The sequence below is a fragment of the Mytilus trossulus genome, chromosome 1 (genome assembly GCF_036588685.1).
Source record: "Mytilus trossulus isolate FHL-02 chromosome 1, PNRI_Mtr1.1.1.hap1, whole genome shotgun sequence".
Lineage (NCBI taxonomy): Eukaryota > Metazoa > Mollusca > Bivalvia > Mytilida > Mytilidae > Mytilus > Mytilus trossulus.
In genome coordinates, this window is record NC_086373.1 from 98350694 (window position 1) to 98371751 (window position 21058).

The following is a 21058-nucleotide window of genomic DNA, read 5'->3' on the forward strand; positions in this document are numbered from 1 at the left end:
TTTTTTAGTGAAAGAACATCATCTATATAGCGGAAAGTAGAGTTAAAGGGTATTGCTAACTTCTTATCTTTCTTCCTAAGAATTTCCTGCATGAAGTCAGCCTCATAATAATAAAGAAACCAGATGCTCCGCAGGGCGCAGCTTTATACGACCGCATAGGTTGAACCCTGAACGGTTGAGGAATGTATGGACACAACATTCAAGCTGGATTCAGCTCTAAATTTGAATTGTGATTAAATAGTTCACACAGCATAGGTTTCTGTCACAGAATGAATGTGGTCTAATGATCTTTAAAAAAAATTGCCTTTGAGCAATTCACTATGCTGTTGAATAATAATCCTCTCAAAAAAATATTTGAAGAAATTTTATTTTTATTTATGAAATCTGAAATGAGAAAAACTTTCCCTTATTCCAAAACTGATCCCAATTCAAATTTCCAATGGAGTTTGCAACAATAACTGCTCATTTAAATACATCAAAAAAAATTAAAATGTAAAAAAAAAGTGCTTGTTATCACTGAATGGTAAAGATTGTTTTAATTTATCAATTGGTAGTAATGGTGAAAATACATTGATTATTGTATAAAAAAATGATTTAAGTTGATTCAACTACTATTCTGGACAAAGAAAGATAACTCAAATTTACAAAGAATATTGAAAATATCTTGCTATTGCACAAATATCTATTCTGGACAAAGAAAGATAACTCCAATTGAAAATTGATTTCTATTGCACAATATTGTGAAATTAGATATTTCTTGCTATTGCGCAATACTGTCAATTGAAAATATCTTGCTATTGCACAAATATCTATTCTGGACAAAGAAAGATAACTCCAAATGAAAATTGATTGCTATTGCACAATATTGTGAAATTAGATATTTTTGCTATTGCGCAATACTGTCAATTGAAGATTTCTTGCTATTGAACAATACTGTGCAATTGAAAATTTATTGCTATTGCACAATACTGTACAATTGAAGATTTATTGCTACTGCTGAATACTGTGCAATTGAAAATTTCTTGCTATTGCACAATACTTAATAATTTTGAATCCTGATTTGGACCAACTTGAAAACTTTGCCCATAATCAAAAATCTAAGTACATGTTTAGATTCAGCATATCAAAGAAGCCCAAGAATTTAATTTTTGTTAAAATCAAACTTAGTTTAATTTTGGACCCTTTGGACCTTAATGAAAACCAATTTGAAAACGGGACCAAAAATTAAGAATCTACTAACACAGTTAGATTTGGCATATCAAAGAACCCCAATCATTCAATTTTTGATGAACTCAAACATAGTTTAATTTTGGACCCCGATTTGGACCAACTTGAAAACTTTGCCCATAATCAAAAATCTAAGTACATTTTTAGATTCAGCATATCAAAGAACCCCAAAGATTCAATTTTTGTTAAAATCAAACTAAGTTTAATTTTGGACCCTTTGGACCTTAATGTAGACCAATTTGAAAACAGGACCAAAAATTAAAAATCTACATACACAGTTAGATTCGGCATATCAAAGAACCCCAATTATTCAATTTTTGATGAAATCAAACAAAGTTTAGTTTTGGACCCTTTGGGTCCATTATTCCCAAACTGTTGGGACCAAAACTCCCAAAATCAATCCCAACCTTCCTTATGTGTTCATAAAGCTTGTGTTTAAATGTCATTGATTTCTATTCACTTATACTAAAGTTATTGTGCAAAAACCATGAATAATGCTTATTTGGGCCCTTTTTTGGCCCCTTATTCCTAAACAGTTAAAACAAAAAACACCCAAAATCAATCCCAACCTTCCTTTTGTGGTCATAAACCTTGTGTCAAAATTTCATAGATTTCTATTTACTTAAACTAAAGTTATAGTGCCAAAACCAAGAAAATGCTTATTTGGGCCCTTTTTGGCCCCTTATTCCTAAAATATTGTGACCAAAACTCCCAAAATCAATCCCAGCCTTCCTTTTTTTGGTCATAAACCTTGTGTTATAATTTCATAGATTTCTATTCACTTTTACTAAAGTTAGAGTGCGAAAACTAAAAGTATTCGGACGACGACGACGACGACGACGCAGACGACGACGCCAACATGATAGCAATATACGACGAAAATTTTTTTCAAATTTTACGGTCGTATAACAAGTCGGAGTAGAGGGGCATAGTTTGTTCCCATTGAAATGCCGACAGTCTATTGAAAAACACGTCCTCCGAACGTAACAAATATGTTGACAAGAAATCAAGCATCTGGATAATATCAGTTTCAGAGAATTTTTGTTTGAATCAGAGTGATCCTTTACAAAGTTTGATTTATCCCTTCCTAAGACAAGATACTTGTATCTACGTTGGCCATTTTTTTTTGTGAAGCAAAGCAATACCAACTCTTTCAATTTGTCTTTTGATGCGTTTTGTTATTTGATTTTGCCATGTGATTATGGACTTTCCGTATTGATTTTCCTCTGAGTTCAGTATTTTTGTGATTTTACTTTTTAGTTTAGAATGTGGAATACTTGTGTAAAGAGTAAAAAGTCAAATGCTTTAATACTGTTACAAGATGAAAGAGAGTAAAATTGTATGTACTCGAAAAGATCTTTGGAATTTTTATGTATCCACATCTGATTCACGCCACCTCTAGAATAGGCAGTTTTTACAATAACTTTGAATCCCGTTAATAATTTAGAAAGAGGTTTTATGGAGCACTTGAAAGATCCTGTAATATATCGTTTTTTATAAGGACACTTATGTAGTTTAGGTATCCAAGACAGTGATGGAAGATCCGGTTCCTCATCTTTCGTTGAAATTCCAAAGGAATATAGAACAGACCTACGATTATCCAGGATTTCCTCTTTGGTAAGTGTCGTGAGGGTATATGTTGGGTTTCCAAGTGAATTTTCAATACCTGATTCGTTTATCAAGAATTTAATGTAATGAGTTTTACTCACAAAAACGATGTAGTTTTGGGCTTTATCTGCTGGGACATCAACATATTTGTCATGGAGGTAGGATTGGTGTTTGCAACATTTGGGGACTTTAAAGATTGACGTAGCATGGGCATTGGTAGACCCATTCAGTTTCTTCATTCTGATTTGTATCAATGACCTCACTGCCTTAATCCATTCAGAAAGAGTGTCTACGTCTACCTTTATACGCTTAGCCCACTGCCTGGCATAATCCTCGTATGAATCATCAAATTTTAAAGTTGTATTTCCAATTGATGGAAATAGACTCACGATATTTCGGACCTTTCGATAACACATTTGGTAGAGAAGTGTTATTAACAATGTTGAGGTCACCGGTAAAAACGTGGCCAGCAGGAAAGTGATTTTCACACAAAAACGATGTTGTTTTGGGCTTTATCGGGGACAATCACACATTTGTTATGGAGGTAAGACGGGTGCTTTGCACCATTTGGGTTTTCAAAGATAGATGAAGCACATGTTTTATATACCCATCACTTTTTTTACTTTTAATTTGTCAACGACTTCATTCGAAAAAAGTAGGTTATAAACTCATCATTGATACCAGGGTTAAAATTTTGTATATGCGTCAGAAGCGGCCACAAAAGCCTCATTAGTGGCACTCGAATCAATAAAAAGGTTAAAAAGGTCAAGTTAAGAGCATTGAGGACTAAAAATTCCTGAAGGTTTATTCAAATAAAGCTACGGTAATCTATTCTTGAGACAGAGAAGCCTTAGTATGTAAAAAAATCAATGTTTTGTCAACAGTTAGTTTATAATTACGACCATATCAAGAATTCTCTTTAAGTCAACACAAAAGTGCTGACTACTGGATCGGTGTGTAAGTTTGCATTATCGCGTTTAGTCCATTGCCTGAATCCATCATTGTTTTGAAAATTGATAGATTTCGGCTGACAATATTTTGGGACTTGGACATTTCACATGAAGTTTTATTGATAATGCTTAGTTATAAGAAATGACGTTAAAAAACTTTCCTATCTTTGCATGGGTTGGACGATGTTCAGAAACAGTATGTTTTATGTTAATGTCGTCTGGCGAGTGGGGAAGGAATAAACAAATCAGGTTAACAACTAAAATCTAACAGAGTCGTTTGGACCAGGTTATTTGGTAGGATCAGCTTGTCTTTAATAAATATTAGCCTGTAGAAAACTTGGAGCATAAAGTTATGTGGTTCAACTGTTACATTTACATAAGATAAGATTTGATTGACTTCTATATCACTGCATTAATAAAATTAACGGTACCAATTTTCTTGCACCAGATGCGCATTTCGACAATACATGTCTCTTCAGTGATGCTCGTGGCCAAACTATTTGAAATCCAAAGCTTGTATAAAAGATGAAGAGTTATAAACCAAAAGGTCTAAATAGTATAGTCAAATCCGTGAAAAGGAATCAGAGCTTTGCATGAGGGAGCTACATTCCTTTATTTATAATAATTTCCAATATTTTGTAACAGCAAATTTAAATAACACAATAAATCCGTATTTCATGCCAGTACCAAAATACTGGCTACTTGGCTGGTGATACCCTCGGGGACTAATAGTCCACCAGCAGAGGCATCGACCAAGTGGTAGAAATAAAATTAACGGTACCAATTTTCTTGCACCAGATGCGCTTTCGACAATACATGTCTCTTCAGTGATGCTCGAGGCCAAAATATTTGAAATCCAAAGCTTATATAAAAGATGAAGAGCTATAATCCAAAAGGTCCAAAAAGTATAGTCAAGTCCGTGAAAGGAATTAGAGTTTTGCATGAGGGAGATACATTCCTTTATTTATAATAGTTTCCAATATTTTGTAACAGCAAATTTAAATAACACAATAAATCCGTATTTCATTAATTTATGATTTGGTATAAAAGTACGTATAAAACACACTCATATAGCTACTTAAGAATTTACCAGCTTAAGATTATCGAGATACATGATAGTATTCTTAATATAACATCGCGGAATGATCACATTCAATTTTGAATCCGGCTCCCTATCTGGAAGAATATGCTCGATGAGCAAATCACAAAATACAACTGGAAAAACTTTAAATAATAAACAAACTCAGTAAATTTTGGATAAAACTTGAAAATCGTTTTCAAGATTTGTATTTCAATTTTTAACGAAATTCTGGCCGACCAAAAGTGAATGACCAGGTATATAAATTGATGCCATTTGGTCATGGTATGAAGCAAACACTAAAAATCAAATTATTATTTTTTTGGTTAATCTCATTCAAGATACGTTTTTCCACTTTACATTTTAAAGTGCTATAATGTATAAGTAGAATCGGAAGGAGCAGATTATTTGTCAGTGTATATAATGTAACTTGTGTTAAAAGCCTGACCTAAATATATAATTCAGTATGTTCCTTCTTAAAATAATGTTAAGTGTTCAAGGAAAATAATACGTCGTAAAACCACAAAGTATGTACACTACATATTTAGGTACTTTTTTGTATACGAAATATATGCACTCAGATTAATCATAAATTTTCCCGCCATTTCACCATCATTTGTTAGAGGTATGAATACACTCTTTAAATGAGTAGTCTTACTTATATGCTGTACATATATATATATACAGTTCTTAGTTTTTAGGTCATGAAAAAACTTACTTTGTGGAGAACCACACTATTAAATTCCCATACCAAATACATCGATGATGAAACATCAAAATACTAGATTGTTTGATCGACATTGATATAGATAGACGACTTTTAAACTAATTTTTTTGGTAATAGCCATAATTTCAACTTTTCTAATGTCAACATCTTTTTCTTAGCAATAACACATCCTTTGCAACATCTTATTGAGTTGACATGTTTCAGTTAAAACGTTACTCTTTTATAGTCACAATTATACTTGCAGATTTGTTTTTGTATTCCTACGAAGCAGAATTATCCAAGGGCTTGTACAGAAAGGAGAGAAGAAATTAGTCCAGTCTTTTAGTTTCACCTTTCGGTATATTGATGATGTACTGACTCTTAATAATAATAGATTCAGTGATCACTTCAGTTAATATATCCAAGTGAACTTGAAATTAAAGATACTATCGACACAGATCAATCTGCTTCATATTTAGACCTTTTTCTCGACATGACTACTGATGGTAGGTTGAATACCAAAATGTATGACAAACGCGATGATTTTAATTTTCCTATAGTCAACTTTCGATGCAGGAAATGCTTATCCTTCTGGAGCACCTGATTTCATTCTCGGTTTTTAGTGGAGTTCGTGTTGTTTCTTATTTATTATTCATAACTGTTGATGTAAATGTCCCTTGGTTTTGTGAGTCTTTGTTTACTCCTTGCTTTTGATTGTTATTGTCTTAATGAGCATTATTGGCATGGGTTTGCCCTTTAAAAACTTTCTTAAACAGAATGAGGATAAATAACTGAAATCAACACTACAAATTTTTTACAGTCACAATAACAAATTGGTTGACAGGTACAGTGTTTCAGATTCTCAACTCACCAGTTTAATATCTTCTGATACCAGTATAGTCGTCAGATCTGTGATTGTATTAATTGTTTCCTACAAATGTACTCGCCTTACTGCATTTGTTATCATTTTAGCATATAATCTAAAGCATGCAATAAGATTATTAAAGGAAAACAACAAACAACTGTATTCCGTACCATTTATTAACCAACATGTATAAAAAAAGAATGGCATATTTCCCTTCACATATTTGCATATCTTTCTGATTCTAATACTGACACACACTTTAAATAAAATATAATAAATACAAAACAGTATGGGAATAGGTACTGGAAATAAAGTTATATCTTAGGAAATATTTTCAAAAATTGTTCTAAATGATTTCTTTATTTACGACTTTAAGGTTACTGTTGTTGGCTGTTGTTTCATAAAACGTATTTCTACATCTCTGGAGACCCTTAATACAATGAACTTAATAAAGGATTTTGATGCTACATTGTCTCGGTTAGCATCAAGCATTATTCCCTAAATATTTAATAAGAAAAAAATTTATGATTGCAGATAGATCCATAAGATTGCAAACTTTTTTTAAGAATACCTAAAATATACTTTCATAGTGCATTTCTAATAAAACAAGCATGCAAGAATGGAACACTGCGTTCATCATGGAAAATTTCTGAACTGCAGTTCACTAATCAAGAACAAATGTATTCCCATCTGCAAAATATCACCAACGGTCAAACAGGAAAAATCTTCAGAAGTTTAATAAATTAAACTGGCATCTTTAGATTGAGTTATTTAACTTGATTAACAATTTATTTTTTAAGATAGCTTTTTTTTAAAATATTGCATTATTCTTATTTCTACTACTATTTTCATTGATTTTAAATAACTGTAATGTATACAGATAAATGTGTAATAATGTCTTAATATACACTAGGTTTAAATGATGTCACTTCTATACTTCCAAACATAATTTGCAAAAAGTTTAATTGGTAATCTGATCTTGATGTAACCCCCATTTTCTAATCAACTAATTGGCCTAATGGTCTATGATTGTCTTTAATGTGATAAAATAGCTAACTAGATATCAATATATACAAAAATTATAAAGAATACACAATGATTTTTGTTTCCCAATATTGGGCATTTATTGACTGCATGACTAACTTCCTGTCATAATTTCACAAATGAAATAAGGCTATCCACAAAAAAATCACTGGTATTTGGATGACCATTTTTTGGTATACATATCATTAAAAATGAATGAAATCTCTTCACTACTCACAAAACATACCCTGCTTCATTTCATGTATTATAGTGCAAGTGTTACTTAGAAAAGTGTAACTATATCTTCTGTCAGAAGAAACAAGTAATAATTAAATAAATATGAAAATAAGATTATCTTGCAAAAACTGTATAAGCATGTTATAACTATTCTAATGGGGAAAGAGAAGAGTTGTGGCTGATGCAAATGAAACATCAACCCATCTCCACAGTGTAAAAAGAATAAGTCACCCTAAAGCCTTGTTAGTAAAAATTGTTATTATAAAATATATGACCCTTTCTAGCAGTATTATTAATAAATATGAGTATAACTTATAAATTACAAATTTGTAAATCAGTAAATCAACAGTTATCTAATAAGCATGACAACTAACATAACAGAGCAGGTTTCTAATAAATAAATAAAATAAAAATTAGTAACAGTAGTTAACATAAATAGACAATAAATAAACAATAAAACCATACAATAATTTCTTTTGTAATTTGTGACCCTGACCATACATAATCATGCTTACACTAGTATCTTTCCCCTCACCATAATTCTACCTTGTATATATTCATTGCTCTAACCTAAAAGAAAGAGAAACTAAACCCTGGGCTCACTTAAGTCCCTTTTAAAAACAGCAATCAATGCAAAGTGCATGATTACAAAATATCTTATCACTGTTTTATATTAACCAAAATCCCAGATATCACCAAGCTAGTATACATATGTCATGCCTTCAGTAACTTTTATGACATGGAAGACATTAATATATACGAGGTTGCATCTGAAGTCAGAATATTTTACTAAATTCAATCAAACATACAAAATCAAATGTTTCACAAACTAAAGCACTAAAATAAAATAATAAGATTACATAAAACGTAATCACCGGTCACAACAGTTCAAACACTAACAAAACTGCACATTCTTAAACAATTGATATGTCTTCATAGCGGAATAAATTAAAATCTGTTTCATTTATCAACATTACAATTATTGTTTCATAACTGGCATTTCATTCCAACACTTAAATTACATGTCATCTGTTTATACCTTGCATAATATAGTGAAAACTTTTTGATGAATAAAATACACATGTGCACTCTTACCAGGTTACAAATAACTATTGATCTGCAGCACATTAATGTTTACCTTTTTAAATCAAAAATAAATACATGTAAATATATCTATAGATTTATTCTAAAACTACAAATAGGCATGAGAATTAATGAGGATATTTCCAAAACTGTTTTCAATTTAACTTTATGATTAATAAGCCAATACTAACAATTTTACTGGACAATACCTTGTTGTTTCAGTTCTATACTACTATTTTACTATTCTAGGTTGAAATTCTATTTTTTCAATTCTTTATTTAGGCCCTCTTTTTCAGTCTGATATCTTTGATGACTTTTGGTATATAGAATTGATAAGGTACTATATTGAAAATCAGAGAGCACATAGTGTATTTAAAAATGTATATACTTCTCCATATTCTCTTTAAAATTGATATAATCAGCAGTGATGTAAGAAAACTTATTTCAAGAAAAGTAAGAATATATAGTGCATCATGCACCAAAATATCTCATGTTACCTACATAGTTAAAAGTTTACCTGTACATTAGAAATACACTTCATATGTAAATTTGACAAAGTTAATAAACCATGGGAAATACTTTTTGGATTTGTACTTCATTTGCAGAAATAATTTTGGTCAACTGATTATTTTTGAATGTTCTCTTGCAGTAAAGTAAAAGCAATTAATGTAATTGGTTTTTCTTTCAAAGCATGAAAAGCTTTTTATTTTTATTTTTAAAAAATAATAGTTAAAACTGGTCAATGATTTGATACAAGTAAAACTTTGAAACCAATTTGATAAATTGATTGATTGTTGGGGTTTCATGTCGTTTTCTTTGGCTTTAGATTGGCTTTCAGCTTTTACTTGTGAAGAAAGATGGGTATGCAGAGAGCATCACAAACCCTTGGCATGAGTTCTGGCATTCCCAGTCAATAATGAAAGGTGTATAACACACATGCTAAAAGCAGGCATCAATATCATAACCTCAATGTTGACAAGCAAGGTATTGGTGTAAATGAAATACTTAGACCTCTCTACCAAACAAGGTCCAATAACATATTTGAAGGCTTGTTTTTAAATGAACATTATGACAGCCAGAAAAAGGATTTCCTACTGAAACCAAAGTGTCTACATACATAACCCATTAACAACACTCATTCACCACATTCTTCCTAACTGCAATTGAAACAAGTGGTGTATAATAACCACTTTATTTGTCTAAAGTTCAACATATATAAAAAAAAGTCGTCTGAGTATCATCTTCCTTCTTCATCATTTACAGTATATTTATTTTGTACAACAGCATCTGTAGTCATTTCATCTTTATTCCTCTCAATTAAACTAAAATAGAAAATTATCATTATTTAATTATGCTTTGATTCTGGTCACAAGGAGTTATGAAAAAATTAAAACATTTATTTTCTGATTTTCAGTCTGATAAGGGGCTGCATTTATATTAGATGCAATATTTTTTCCCCATTTGCCCTCTAAAAACAGTGGGTTCATATCATCATGAACTCAAAATAAGAGATTCAATGCTCACCTTCAATATGTTTGAAATACAATTTTGGGTAAAGCTGTTGCTCAGTTATATTTTAACAATAACTAAGGTGAAATGGCCATTATAAGTGAAAAGGTAAAATTAAACATGTATACAATGATAAAGTGACATAACAAGTGAACTTTCTGTGCTAGAGTGTCTAGAAACTAAAATTAAAAATCATACAAGACTAACAAAGGCCAGAGGCTTCTGACTTGAGACAGGGGCAAACATGCACTGGGGTTGAATATGTTTTTTTGAGATCTCAACCCTCCCCCTTTACCTCTAGCCAATGTAGAAAAAATAAACACTCTTTACAAGAGACCAAATTACTCAAAAAATAATTATATTATAACTGTGTATGAAAACCATCATAATAAGGACTTTAAAATATTTGATAAGTTGCAGAGAAAAAAAAACAATAACAGAAGTGAATGCACTGAAATGTTTAGTCAGTTTTAGTCATCATGATGAAATTGATGGTTATAGTCGATAATATGAAGTTTTACTACAAGTATCGTATGCATAGATACATGTAGAACTTTTTAATAACAAATGTTATTTCAATTAGATACATTTTTTACAAATCTAAACAAGATAAAATGGCCTTTTCAATTCTGAATAATCATCAGAGAAGAGAAAGCATAATGAAATAATGAGTTTCAATATATTGCTATTTAACAGATTTACTTATTATTGTATAATAAAAATGTCACTTGAATATTTAGCATCTAATCCTTGATCATAATGGAATATACAAACAAAATTGGATATAATTCAATATTATGGCATTATCAGTATTTATAAATGTAAATACCAAATTATGATGTTCAATTTTCAGGAAAAAGAGAGAATTACTAAAATAACACACTTTTAAAATAAATATCAAAAAGAAAAATATGCAGTGACCAGATTACCTGATACTATTTACATGTTTTTGATAAACACTTTCAATTATATTTTATATTTAATGCTAAAAGCATACATAAAGTAAATTTGAATAAAGAAATAAACATGTATGTCCTCATACAAAATTTAACATTATGCTGAAAGTAAATAACGTTTTTTTTCAGATTGACCTTGTGCCTCCATGAGTCTAGAGCCATGGCAGGTCACTAATAGTTTTTGCCATAAACTAGAAAAATTAGGGAAAAATTGTCAATTAAGGACAATAATTTCTCAAAGAGTCATCTCCTAATTTAGGTGCACACTCAAAGAAGTTAGATCTCAACATTCTGGACATTTCTGTCAGATTTTCTCTATCTATTTTGTATTTATTGGTTCACATTTTAACATGTAGCAGACATTACAGCGTAAGTTTACCTTATTGTTAAAAGCATCACTGAAGGGTCTTAGAACTGTTGCTTACATTAACTATATATTGGAATCTTTTTTTTTTTAATCTGATGGATTATTGTCTCATTGGCATAAAAGTTAGTAAGTAAAGATCACCTTACAGCCATCAAGAAGAGCAAGTCCATACTCTCATGGCTATGAAAGGCCACGAAATAAGATATGTAAAACATTTAAAATATGAAACCTATCAACCTAATTTATGTATATGCAAAACAAATATGATAACCAGCATCAAACAAAACGGAATTTAACAAAAATAAAACACCATTGTAAAAAATATTTTGTATCAAAATACCAAAATGATGTTGCTAATATCTAATTTTCAATAACCAGATCTAAAAACGAGGCTTTTTCAGCAGTTTGTGCTGTTTTAAACTTAATTTTAGAGGTTTGAAGCCCTTAAGCTGATATATGCAAGACAAAACTTAAAAATATAAATACAAATGTTGTACAGACACATGTTTTATGAACATCTGAAGGACGTTATGTGTACTTTGGTATTTTCAAATTCAAAGGCCATAAGTGTGACCTTATCATACTTTCTTCCTTCCCGTTGACCTGTTTCCAGGAAATTTCATGATAAAAAGCCTTTGTTTTAAGCTCAAAAGATTAATTTCAGGTCAAGAGAAATTATGTTGGTTTCTCTTTTTTTCCTCCCATTTCCTGTATCAGGAAATATCATGATTAAAAGCTTTGTTTTAGCACATAATAGTAAGTATGTCAGTTCCTTGTAAAATCATGTATTGAATATTTCAAATCAAGTCACAATTTACAACTCAGAGATTTCATCATTCAATCATAGTTTTTAAAGTACTAGTTTCTGGTCATGAAGTTTTGCCATTTTTCTTTTTCAATCATATATGAATGTTTGCGATGTTTTGAATATAACTATCTTGTAAACAAGGGGGAGGGTCATTAGGATTTCAATGTTAACTGAGAGCACATTGTTAAGGGGCGATATTTTTTAAAAGTCCCCATTATGTCTAGACATAACTGACTTTTACTCCATTTGAGATACAAGGATGAAACAAATTGGCCTGTTATTTTCTTGCATCATACATCATTTATGCAATAATTTCTTTGCATATAAAATATGATGACATGTATAGTGGGTTTAATTAAATGAAACTTTGGACATAAGAAGTGTCAACTATGCAAGATTGTAAAATGGCTAATACAGTTCAACTCACTATTGCATTGTCAAAACTTTTCAAAAATACAATGAATTTTCAAAAGTTAAAAAGACAAATCAAAAGTCAAATAAAATTAAGTAGACAATTTCATCTTGGATGAATGACCAAAATAATTTGTCAATGCAGTATACCAGCCTCTCATTGTTTGGAATGCTAGACACTGCAGAAGTGACAACATACTGGAATTTGGTCATATTATATATATATACCAGTCTTTTATGTTTTGAAATGCTCAATACTGCAGAAGTGACATCATACTGGAATTTGGTCATATTATATATATATTCCAGTCTTTCATGTTTTGAAATGCTCAATACTGCAGGAGTGACATCATACTGGAATTTGGTCATATTATATATATATTCCAGTCTTTCATGTTTTGAAATGCTCAATACTGCAGAAGTGACATCATATTGGATCACTGGGTAATGCAATTTGTATTGGATTGCAAAACACTACAAAAGTGATTCAAAAAACATATCAATTAATCCTACCGTTCACTTTCTGGTAAAAATCCTGTATTTTTATCCACACCATTTGTTCTTTTTGATTTCACTATTGGACTAGAAGTTATTGCACATGCTCTACCATCTGTAACTTCTGAACTGTTACCAGATTCTGATTGGGCAGACCTCAATGGACTATTCTCTGAACTGGTGTCCTGTCTGATACAGCCAGAATCAGCATCCCTGTCAGTAAATAACTAATGTTATCAAACTCAACAGCACATGTTAAAGAGTTGTTCATTTTAAGAACCAAAGATGAAAATACCTTGCTTTATAATTCAATTATTCCTATCCCTTAAAAGGATAAGTCAGGCTAAGTTTTTAAAGTTTGTATTTGTGAAATGCTGGCACATAAAAAGATATTTTTCATTCTTATAAACTTTTAAAACCTCTATTTAATTTTATTTGTACATACTTGCTACTAAAATGGACTAAAATTAAAAAATATTTCAACAGTTAATAAAAAATCTTTTTCTGGTATGAACAAATAATAGCTATAATTTAAATGTATACTAATGTCTACTTACATCTCATACTCTTCCTAAAAATAAGAAAAAAACATGATTAAAGTAAACTGTATGAAATAAGTAGTTGCAAATTTCATGTTAGGCATATCTGTCTATCAAAATATTGAAGAACAAGAAGTAGGTGAAGACATATACAAAAAATGCTTGAACACTACAAATGTTCAATGTCAAAATGCTCAATTATTTATAGAAAAAATTATGGGGAAAAAAAAATAGTTAAGTTAACCAGCACTAACTCAAGTACTATACTGGAAATATAATGTATAAGTAGTCTATAATTCAGTTTGATAGCTTCAGACATACTAATTGATATCTGTTTTCGACCAACTTACTACTATACATTAAAATTACTACATTACCCAAATGACAAGATTCACTTTGGCAAAGTATGGCCTAGAATTTTAACTTCAACATAAAATATCAAAAAGACCACAATATTTTTCTTAAATGAGTATATTTCAAAAGCCTAAAATATATCAAGCTAGGTAAAACAAATCTCTTTATATAAGTATTTTATAGGCTCAAAAGTCCATTTATATTGAAGATGTTGTCAATTGATGATAATTTTATGAATTTTTGAAACCCAAGTATTAAAGAAAATGTAGGATGAAACCCATAATCCAAAATGTTCTGTAACCCACAGGTGATAAGATTAATATCAAATTATTTTATTTCATAATCCCTGTACTAACTTTTGTATGAATCAAAATAAAGAAATAAATTTGGAAAGTGTATGAAATTTGCAAGCCATACAGTCAATTCTAAAGTCTATATTAGAAAGGAAAATCATGATAACTGTAGACTGTAAACCAGTAAATATCAAAAGCAGAAAGTGCAATATATTTACATAATTATGCAATATGCATAAAGAAAAAATTAAAGTTATTGACTATTTGTGCTAAAGCTATGGCTGCATCTTTCTCTGGCAAAGTTGTCTGAAGACTATTCTTGTCGTTTTTTAATATACTTATTTGTAATGTAGTCAAAAAAGTAAAATCCGTCTTATGATTTCCTTCCATGCAAATAAAAACTAACTTCTAATCTGATGTACTTTAATTTGAGATCATATCATTTGGTTTTGTATTTCCTTTTACAGGGGGTTTCCCCGTTATAGTCCATTCACGATACAAGATAGTTTGAGTGCATTGTAACTTAAAACTTTACTTTAATCTTAGTTTGGAAATAGCATGTTTTAAATTACATTAGTGTAAATTTTAATTATAATTGATAAAAATATCCTTACATATACTAAAGACAGTGTCGCAGGAAATGAAAATCTATGACTATTTCATTATAGCTTCATACTCTCTTGTAAGAAATGGAAAAACTGATCTGATGTAAAAAGTTAGGAAAAGAACTTTAACCTACCTTTTCATCAGCACTTATACCATTTGAAAGACCATTTTGTAAATATTTCTGATTATCTTCTTCATTGTGGTAGGGCTCTGGTCCTATCCAACTTAATATAACCGGTAAATATGCTAAACCATGGAATAATCCAAACACAACAACAGTAAAAAATACCTACAATAGATAACAGGTAAATTAAAAACAAAGAGATGGACAGATTCCTGTAGATAAGTGCCATTTCAATGATGATGAGAAACCCTGTAATTAGATCCACACAGGAGATTATTGAATTTTTACTTACGTGTTCATTGAATTATAAATCAGGATAACATCCTCCGAGTTAATATAGAGGCTAACATTTTAGGAACTCTTCAAACCAAAACTGTTATGACTTAATGAAATCACAAGGTATCTCTGTCATGATTCGTTCAATTCAAATGTAGACTATGAAATTGATTGATTGATTAATTGGTTTGTGTTTAACACCACTTCCAGCACTGTTGGTTATTTTGTGGTGGATAGTTTTATCTATTGGAGGAAACCAAGAAGCCAGGAGACATAGACTATGAAAATCTTTGCATAGAAACATAAATAGTGAATGCCATGTTTTGCTTTGGGAAACCCCTACAAAATCAGTCTCACCAAAAGGTATCACAGAAAGTATTTAAATAACACATAGCTGACAGGGTGATAGACCAACCATGTGAGGGCTGTTTTGCCAGTCAAGGTCGTTTGAAACTTCCATCAACAGGGTGATAGTTCAAATTATAACTTAGAGAAAAAATTGTTGACTGAGGGGGAAGCCAAGGGTGAAACATATTTTTCCAAGAGATAACAACTGCTCTATCACACTTTAATCCTAAGTGTTACTTAATTTGTTAAATTTGATATTTAGTAATCATTCAGTTTTTGATTTTAAGGTAATATACTATAACAACCATCCGCTTTTAATATAGCTCAAACATGATCAATCGTCTCTGCAAAGGGGGATAGAATATCAGCCAAGGGATATATTAAAATGTCTCCATCATATAAACCAATCAAAATCTGGCATTCTGTTGTGAAGTATGATAAATTTTACCATAAAATTTCCTAATGTTATAGTAGGTTTTTTAAATTGCTATGCTCATTAAAATCACCTTTTAGTAGTTGGTGGTTAGTTGAGTCATGTGTTAAAGGTAGGGATGTATAACTTTGGATAAAATTAACTGGTTAGTAAGGACATTTTCTGGTTCTCAAACTGAATCTGAGTAAACTCTTATGTTGTTCTGAATTTCAAAAAAGAGTTATATTCATTATGGATTACACAGCCAGCTATCTAAAAATTCCATTACAAAAATACCGACCCCCTAGGAAAATCCAAAACAGAAAGTCTGTTATTAAATGGCAAAATCAAAAGCTCAAACATTTTTCATAAAGGATTACAACTGCCGTATTGGTGACTTGATACAGGCATTTGGTGGATTAAACCTGTTTTATAGCTATCTAGCTATCTAAGGGAGACAACTGTAATTTTATTAGAAGCTGTAATTTTCATTGAGAATGGAAAAGTTTTAAGATCAAAATGTGAAATAAGAGGTTGACATATGGAACTGACACATTGGTCTTAATTATTTAAGACAACATGATTGCACTTAGAAGTCTTTTAGGATTTTATTATGTTGTTTGGTTGTTGTATTAATGATATAAACCAAACATCTGCTGTTAGTGCTGTATATAATATTGAACAACAAGACAAAAGCACTCACACTCGCAAAGTGGAAAGGGATTAATATAAGTTGCAAAACTTGTTTCCCAATCCACTATAAATAAATATGTGTAAACTAAACTAACGAGACAAAAGCTTATATCTGAAAAATTCTTGATTCCTGACTATGTACAGCTAGTAAAGCATGCATTTCTAATCTATTTTTACTTACTCTAAAAAATAAAGCAAATCCATAACTATTACTCCTAGATAGCAGTAAAAAAGCTAAAAATGTACTGAATCCACCACTAAACACAGCTGGTCCTATGGCAGCTAAAGCTTTAATTGGACGTTCTACAAATGGATAAATAAATATCTATACAAAGTTATAATTTTCCAAATATACCTATAAATAACCTTTAATCTGGTATTAACTTTTTTCAAATTCTATTTTCAGAGACTCTTAAATTGATTGTTGGTTGCTTAACGTCCAGTGGCAAATATTTAATGCATATTCAGGACGAGACTCTTAAATACAGGCACATGTTATTTAGAGCAGCATTTCACAAGAACTCAATGCTAGATTAACTTCCTGAAACTTTTAAAATAGATAAACTTGATATGCTATTCAGTTTTAATCTCCCAAGTCATACACAAAAATTTAGACAAAAGTGCCTATTGACATTTGTCAATATTTCCATTAATGTGTACTTTTGTGGCATAAATCAAACATCAACCAATCAATCTCTATTCTGCAACCATAGAGAAAAGTTGTCTTATGAGCTAAATGGGATTAAATCTGATTTTTTCAATCCCCTTACTGTAATCACTATATTAAGAGCAACTCAACTGAGTGACTTGACCAAGTATATGATCATCATATACCTAAATGGTAAATATTTCCATTGTAGTTTTCACAATATTACCAAGAAATTTATGATTGTTATTCATGAAAGTAATGTCATACCATTTTTGTCTCCCAGTATTGTCATGTATGTATGCCCTATGTGTGCAGAATAGTCAACTGCCAATCCCACAGAGAGAGTCAACAAGATACTACTGGCAGTGTCAATAGTCACGTCCCAAAAATATAATGTTCCTGCAACGTCAATCTGAAAAGAAAACTAGTGTAAGAAAGTGACTCGAAAATAAAATATTGTTCCAGTAATGTCAACATGAACAAGAAGTTCAACATATGGTTCTGCAAAATATACAAACCTTTGTTATATGACATTGACACCAAATTCTGTCAACTGTGTACTTTATGATGTCTTATATTTGTGGAGTCCAAAAAATTACTTCTAGTAAATGTTTATTTTGATTTTCAAAATAGTATTTAAGCATTTTGAATTCTTGTATCATAACTTGTATGTACATTTAACTTACCAATGTAAATATAACACATGTAAACACTATCAAACTTGTCCATAAATTGGCAATTAACAGTAACGTCACAATAAACACACAAACACCAGCCAAGGCTAAGTTTCTGTATAACTCCACTTGAAGAATCTGAAATTGTAAATAAAATTTATGTTAAAATGAAACCTTTCAAAATGTTTTAGAAAGCTCTAATTGTAGTTTCCTAGAAAAATGTGATGAAAATTTTATACATGGTTATTAAGTGTACACAAGTATTCATTTTACAGGATGTTACCAGCAATGAACCAGAAACCATGTCTCTCAGGATAGCATGCTGACATAAAGCTTGATAACAAATATCTTAAAGTTCTTATTTGTAGTTCTTTATAAAAATTTGTGAAAAAATTTAAACATGGCCATTATGTTTAAAATAAATATATTTGGTAAGCAGACAACTGATGAGTGATGATTCTGAAACCACATAGAGGGTATAGCATGCTGGTATGAGGCCTGAAAACAAAGTTCTGAAACCACATAGAGCGTATAGCATGCTGGTATGAGGCCTGAAAACAAAGTTCTGGAAACCCTTATTTGTAGTTCTTGAGAAAAATTTGACTAAAACTTATTAAACAAATATGTGCTATTTTGTATACACCTTATTAGTCCATCAGCTGGTAGGGCAAAAATTCAGTTCTGTGTTACACCCTAGGGTACCGCAATTTTTTTGTATAAATTTAAAGAGTAATATCTGAAGAATTTTTTAAGAGGTGTTAGACTTTTGAAAAAGTGTCCAAAAGGGGTTAAAAGGGGGCTTATTTCAGGGTATATCAAAAATTTTGTTTTGCACATTATTACAGAAAAATGTAAAAATAACTAATTATTCAGTACTATACTTTTTATTAAATGGAACACATCATATCATATTAAAACGCAGGCTAATTTTTATATCGTAGAGGACCAAGAAAAAAGGGGGAGGGTCAATTTCCAAAAGTCATGATTTTGAATAGAAAGAAGCATACGTACTAATTTTCTTGATAAAATGGTATATTTTTTCACATTGAAACATACAGCATACAGTATATAAAGGCTGTTGAAAAAAAAATTAAAGGTAAGTAATAAAAACATAGAATCAACGACAAACACAAGCACGATTCTGTCACAAATTTATACATCGCATTCATGAAATAACTCAAATATTAAAACACACAAAACTGTCAGGGTTTCTAGATTTCTATTTTTTTTTTTTTAATTTAACAACCGCATCACCACATTTTAAGGTCACACAGAAGGTTAATCCATAAAATCATCATCAGTTTGGTCACCGGCATCTACCGAATTATCATTATCATCTTTTCCATCATCTGTGTCGTCATCGTTAGCAATATCATCGATTTGATTATGCTTATATCCACAAGCTTTCGAGCATTAACATACAGCTATCTGTTCAGGATAAACCTTGTTGAACACATGAATATATTTTTTGGCACAACCAGCTTTACATGAACTACACATCAGAATTACCAAAGCATCTAACGCTGGTGGTTGGTCTAGAAAATTGATACTGATCACAGCTCTCTAAACAATCCAACCATAGTTGTTTGGCAACATACCATTGTTGTGTTTAAGAGCAGATTTCCAAATCTTCGTCTGAAAGTTGGCTTGTATAATGTGCTTTAACATTGCATCTTTTGCATTTCAAAACGTTCTGATCTTTATTTATCGATATTTTTAATTTCGTAACCATATATAGAAGACGAAAACCTCTCGAGTGCTTTGACAACTCCTCGCCAATCTCTTCCAAGGTTTCACCAAGATGGAATAGACCTTCTGAAAACTCCACATAACGTGTCAAAAAGCCGAATGCTTTGCTTTTTTTCTTTACCAGACAAAACATTTACTGAACCACAACCTGTATTGGCGTGAAATCCTGGTAGTTTTCGACAAAAATTCTCACCAAATTTGCACACATTGATTGCACATTTAATAATCTGCATTTGGGGGATGTATTTGTCAGACTTACAATGTTAGAATTGATATGCAACTGTGAAAATAGTAAGCCAATACTTCCACAACAGTGTCAGAAGGTTTTTTTTAACAATGGAGTCGTAACCTTTGTCAGCTGCATGTTTTTTCCATTTTATTAAGAAACATTTTTTTATCGGCTTCTTCCTGTTCAATTATAAACTAAAACCATTCTACGCTATTTCATTTTCAACATATGTTTTGTGGCACATACTTCAATGTGATACAAATAATTCCATACATTCAAGTGTAAATCTATAAAATTGTTTACTCTTTTCAAAACAAAAGAATTCAACAAAAGCAACTTTGTTTCCCCCAACTAACAAACATTTCTTCCATTCCCATGAACACGATTGTGATGGTTTAGAACTTATCGTAATGATTTGTCCCTCCAAGGACCTGCCGTTCTAATTTCGTTATGAATATTGTGCGATACTATTCAGTGACAAAATCAATGCGTGACCACTTTTCGAAACTAAAAGGATGGTTTTTAAAGTAACAATTTTTGCCAAATCGAAAAAAGTGCTTGGTATCCTAGAAATGGTTTGAATAACTGCCATGTCATCAAATATCCACATGATTTCCTTAGGAATGAGCCTTTTTTAAAAGACCACTCAGGACAGGTTTTCATTTTTCATTACATGTGTACCATCAAAGTTTGCAAGAGACATTGGAAAAGGACCTAATTTAAACTGGATAACCTATCGCATAAGTAACTATCTTGTCTGGGCTATGAGAAGCAGGCAACATTTTTTTT

General features: G+C 30.9%; 1 protein-coding gene across 1 annotated transcript in view; it reads right to left on the reverse strand.

Annotated features, from left to right (window-relative positions):
- Positions 1-8463: 8463 nt before the first annotated feature.
- LOC134692707 (NPC1-like intracellular cholesterol transporter 1) overlaps positions 8464-21058 on the reverse strand; it is a 52231-nt gene continuing 39636 nt past the window's right edge. The window contains exons 15-21 of the mRNA XM_063553204.1: positions 18304-18429; positions 17885-18029; positions 17150-17271; positions 15249-15404; positions 13881-13894; positions 13342-13536; positions 8464-10099 (exon numbers count right to left, since the gene is read on the reverse strand). Coding sequence (XP_063409274.1) covers positions 10015-10099; positions 13342-13536; positions 13881-13894; positions 15249-15404; positions 17150-17271; positions 17885-18029; positions 18304-18429 — 843 coding nt within the window. The 3' untranslated portion in view covers positions 8464-10014. The remainder of the gene's footprint in view (positions 10100-13341; positions 13537-13880; positions 13895-15248; positions 15405-17149; positions 17272-17884; positions 18030-18303; positions 18430-21058) is intronic.